Source organism: Terrapene carolina, unplaced genomic scaffold (assembly GCF_002925995.2).
Source record: "Terrapene carolina triunguis isolate 2854851 unplaced genomic scaffold, T_m_triunguis-2.0 Scaffold461, whole genome shotgun sequence".
NCBI lineage: Eukaryota > Metazoa > Chordata > Testudines > Emydidae > Terrapene > Terrapene triunguis.
Genome location: NW_020664812.1, coordinates 98,869 through 104,214, shown reverse-complemented (window position 1 = coordinate 104,214; position 5,346 = coordinate 98,869). Strand labels below are relative to the sequence as shown.

The 5,346-nt window shown below is 49.3% G+C and overlaps 1 protein-coding gene across 1 annotated transcript in view; it reads right to left on the bottom strand.

The window, feature by feature from the left end:
• Positions 1-249: 249 nt before the first annotated feature.
• The window catches only part of LOC112108737 (trypsin-like), an 11,029-nt gene continuing 5,932 nt past the window's right edge, over positions 250-5,346 (bottom strand). The window contains exons 4-5 of the mRNA XM_026658574.1: positions 5,108-5,244; positions 250-402 (exon numbers count right to left, since the gene is read on the bottom strand). Coding sequence (XP_026514359.1) covers positions 250-402; positions 5,108-5,244 — 290 coding nt within the window. The remainder of the gene's footprint in view (positions 403-5,107; positions 5,245-5,346) is intronic.

Sequence of the window (5,346 nt, the reverse complement as noted above, 5' to 3'; positions counted from 1 at the left end):
CGCCCAGATGCTGCAGCAAAGCATTATACTTACAGGGCATGGTGCTACACTAAGAAGAAGGCGTGAAATCATGTGGTGCGTCCGTGAACTAACCGCTCCCAGCAGCAGAGGGCCTTTATTATTTAACATCTGTGCACAGAGCCAGGAGGGACAATCTGGCTAATGCACCTGCAACGGCACTGTATGGACCCTATGCAGCAGCGCAGGTCGGAGAGGGAGGGATACCGCAGTGTCCTGATGGACCGAGAATCAGTTGTTGTTCATGGTCTCCCGGATCCAGTCGATGTATTTACAGACGCTGATGTAGACACCTGGTTTGTTGGGCAGTGCGCATGTCTGGGTCCCCCAAGACACAATGCCTTGGAGTTTCCCATTGCAGAGTAGGGGTCCCCCGGAATCTCCCTAGAAGGAGACAAGACAACACTACATCACGGCCAAGAACGACAGGCAAGAATGCACCTTAGAAACAACATTATCGAATCTACAACGCCGTGACAAGAGTGCTCTGCGTCTGGATATGGGTACAGAGCAGAGCGCACCCGAAAAGGGGGTCTTTTCCAGTAGAAACAATCAACGAAAATGATAACCAATTTCACTTTTGCCCACGTTTTCCACCCAACTTCTTGATTTTCTTCGTCAAAAATTCAAATACCAAAGTAGTTTGGCTCCAACTGAAATATTTCAACTCGGATGGGAAGCGACGTGCAGGGGAAGTCGTTTGTAGCACAACGCGTTTGACTGGTTTTATAGCATCCAGCACATGTTACATACTCTTAAGCGCCACCTATTAGCACCGTTTGCCTTGACGAACTATTTGCTAGGGACATTTTCCATAGAAACCGCTAAAGTAAATTTTGCTGAAAAGTATCTGCTGGCTGTGAAAATTTGGCAAAAAAACAACTGCCTGGAAACCATTATAGTTCCATCTGGAAAGGACATAAGAACATAAAAATGGTCAATGGTCCATCTAGCCCAGTATCCTGTCTTCTGACAGTGGCTGGTGCCAGATGCTTAAGAAGGAATGAACAGAACAGGGCAATTATCGAGTGATCCATCCCCTGCTGTCCAGTCCCATCTTCTGGCAGTCAGAGGCTGAGGGACACCCAGAGCATGGGGTTGCATCCATGACCATCTTGACTAATAGCCACTGATGGACCTATCTTCCATGAACTTCTCCAGAAAAGTTCTCTTTTTTGAATACAGTAAATTTTTTGGCCTTCACAACATCCCCTGGGAACAAGTTCCACAGGCTGACTGCGTGTTGTGTGAAGAAGTTTTGTTTGTTTGTTTGTTTTAAACCCGTGATACTTCATGGGAATTGTAGTTCAGATACCTCATGTTCTCCTCTATAGTCCCCAACCGGACTACACTTCCTAGGATGCACCACGGTCTCCACTCTTGGAGAGGGGAGGTGGTGCATCATGGAAGTCCTAGTTTGTGGTGCATGATGGGAGAAGTTGTCTGGCTGAGGAGTCCAGCCTATAGAGAACGGGGACATGTGCTACCTGAACTACAACTCCTACGAAGCATCACAGTGGCCTTTCCAGATTTTTGTTTCTCTGGCATTTGGTTTGTCGCCAAAACAATTAAATTTTCATGGAGAGCAGACGCTTTTCACCATAAGCTTAGTTTTGTCGAAAACCCACTTTCACCATTTCTATGGAAAATTTCCAACCAGCCCTAGCAAATAGCGCGTCAAGGCAAAAGGTGCCAATAGGTGGCGCTCAAGAGTATGTAACATGTCCTGGGTGTTGTAAGACCCACCAAATGGCTCTTCCCATCAGCAACTTTAATTCCTCTTTGTGGCTGAACAGAGGCCCTGAGGCCTTTCAGCAACGGCCAGGAGCAAAAATTCCCCTCCCTGCTGTGATGCAAATGCACAGGGTTGCACGTGAATAGCTCATCAGCAGACCTCAAAGTGATTGCACAGCTAGGGAACGAAAGCATGGGCGGTATCATTCTTGTCTGCCACTAGATGGCGAGCTTCAGGAACAGTGCAGTCCCAAGGACTCTGCATTTTGATGGAGGGAAATAGCTCATTAAAGGTGAAGGGGGCACCAGGAACCCATGCAGCTGCCACTAGAGGGGGCTGCGAGCCGTTCGGTGTTCACCTGTACTGTGCACAGTCACTTTCTTCTGACACTGAACAAGGAGCTCTAGTCTAATGAAGGAAATGGCGTTATCCTCGAAAGCTGATCGGTCCCCCTCTGCTGCTTCATTCCTGATTATGACAATCCCCAGCCCCTCCCACTGACTGGATTCTTGCTACCACTTTAAAACTACAGGCCAACATTTTTCAAAAATGCCTTTCGTTTAGGTTGCCACTAACTGGCTAGGAAAGAAAGTCCAATGGTTAAGGTGCCAACTTGGGTTCTGGGTGCCCAGGGTTCAATTCCCTTCCCCCTTTACAAAAAAAGCAGTCTAAGCAGACGGGGGGACTGAGGTAAGGAGAGAGGAGAAGTGATTTGCCCAAGGTCACCCGGTGGTAAAAGAACCCAGGTGTCCTGACTTCTAAGCCGGCACCTTTGTCTAAGTCTCTTGATGGCTACTTGCATGGGCATAGCATGTGTTTTTTCCCTTATTCTCCATTATGCAGAGGGGGAAACTGAGGCACAGAGTGGGGAGAAGTGATTTGGCCAAGGTAACCCAGCAGGAACTGGGAATAGAACAAAGGTGTCCTGACTCCTTGCCACACTGATTCTAGGCATGGGAGGAGCAGGCATTTTTATTATACCCGAGATGGGGAAACTGAGGCACAGAGCAGAGCAGTCACTTGCCGCAGCAGGTGGGGCTGGGATTTTCAAACCCAGCTTGGGGGAGGGCGGTGGGGAAGGAAATGTGGTTGTTCCGCTTCTATTTAAATTCACAGACAGTGGGGGAAACAGATCCCCAGCGCCTACACTCCCCTGCTCTAACGTGTGGACCACGCTGCCGACATGGGGGCAGAACGAGAAGATCCGGGCTTTTTGTTGTCGTAGAAAGCCCCCACCCACCCACCCCAGGGACACAAGAGGCGGTGGCAGGTTTATGCCCCCCTTTCCATTGTCCAAAACAGAGCACTGCGAGATTTCAGAGAACTTCTTGTCTTTGCAGCCACAAAGGGATCGTTTTTATGACTGGGGTTTATCTGGGCTACTCCAACCCTCCCCTGTCAAGACATGTCTGCCCATTAGCTACTCAGATCCTACTGCAACAATCAGATAAGCAAGTCCCACCCATTATAATTGCACTCATTCGCTCCTGCTCTTTGTCCCGGTTTCCTGAGAACTCTGGAGTTCACCTCCAGACTTGCCAAACTCTGGTGAGGCTCAGGATATTCAGGATAAACATCCTTAACTCCCTTAACCTTAACCCCCCCGCTCCCAGAGTCACGGGCAGGGCCGGCTCCAGGAGCCAGCACAGGAAGCAGGTGCTTGGGGCGACCAATGGAGAGGGGCGGCACGTCCGGGTCTTCGGCAGCAATTCATTGGCGGGTCTCTCAGTCCCTCTCAGAGGGAAGGACCGGCCGCCAAATTGCCACCGAAGAATGAAGCAGCACAGTAGAGCCGCCGCCGAAGTGCTGCCGATCGCGGCTTTATCTTTTTTTTTTCCTTCGCCGCTTGGGGCGGCAAAAAAACTGGAGCCGGCCCTGGTCCTGGGATTCTCGCTGTAATAATTTGGTTTAATTTTGGTCGTTGGTTTCAGCGCTGATGGCCTGTGATATACAGGCGGCTAAATGGGCTGGTGATCTCGTCTCGCCTGGAACTCTATGACTTTATGACTATGGGAGGAGAGCTGAGCAAAAAAAATTTCGCTCAAAGCTTTCTTTCGGTGAAAGGTGGAGGTTTGGTGACATGGAACCGTTTTGTGACTTCACCTCGATTTTACCGACTCTGTTTCAGAAACTGACCCAACGTTTCTGAAACATCAAAATGAGTCGTCTCGCCAGTTTGGAAACCAAACCTGGCCATTTTCTGGCTCACAATGACTTTGCTCTTCACAATTTCCTTTTCAAACTAACCCTAGTTACAAAGGGTCACAAATGAAAGGAAATATTTTGATTTTGTCGAAATGAAACCTTCCCCTCGACCCAAAGCTATCTTTTCTGACTTTTTGATTGACCAAAAATTATGAAAATTTTCCTATGTGGTTGGAGCAGGAATGAATTTTTTTCCTGATTTTCTGGAATGGCCAGTGACCTGAAAAATCCATTATTGCCCTGGTCAATGTAGGAGAATCTCAGCTCTGATTTAAAAAATAAAGTATCTTTCTAACCCTCTTGGGCTGGAAAAATGTGATCCCTGGAGAGGGTCAATAACCAGACAGCAGAAAACAGGTCAATTCTACAGAGAGATCTGGATTGCATAGTAAACGGTGCTCACGTAACCAACATGCATCTTAGGGCAGGTCTACACTTACTTCCTGGTCCGGCCGTAAGCAATCGATCTTCTGGGATCGATTTATCGCATCTTGTCTAGACGCGACAAATCGATCCCGGAAGTGCTCGCCGTCGACGCCGGTACTCCAACTCGGCGAGGGGAGTACGCGGCATCGACGGGGGAGCCTGCCTGCCGCGTCTGGACCCGCGGTAAGTTCGAACTAAGGTACTTCGAACTAAGGTATGCAAATTCAGCTACGTTAATAACGTAGCTGAATTCGAAGTACCTTAGTTCGAAGTGGGGGGTTAGTGTGGACCAGGTCTTAGTGTAACCTTGTACATCAAATTTGGGTAGATACAGGAGTATATGGGTGAAATTTTCCACCCGAGTTGATCTGATCATCCCTCCTAGACATCAGAACTGGGCAGAGTTAAGAGCAATCACACAATGAGGCGGAGTTACGGATGCTCTAGCTCGACCCGCAGATATGGGCTGAATGCAGGAATCCCTGGGGAGGTTTTCCAGCCTGGGCTATGCAGCAGGGCACCCTGGGTGGGCAGAATGGTCTGTCGTGGCCTTGAAAGCTATGCCGCTATAGAAAACCACTCAAGAATCCATCTGAGTTGGTCTCACCTTCCTCCCATTCTCTCTCCCCTCTCTTGGTCCCATCCCTGCACCAGCTGCCCCCAAGGCAGTAGGACCACAAGGCCAGCCCCCAAATCCCGCCTTCAGCTATGCCATCCCCTCACCTGGCACGTGTCTATTCCCCCTTCCAGCACCCCAGCACACAGCATGTTCTCGGTGTAGTAGCGAGGGTAGATACTGCGGCACTGTTCCTTGGAGAAAATGGAGACTTTGCCACAGTGGAGAACAGGTGGGAAGTACACTACAAAAAACAACACAACACAATGGATATTTTGTCAGTGGGAGAAAGACTTAGAGTTAGATCCCGGGCCGGGGTCACTGGACACAGCCCCAGTGACGTCGG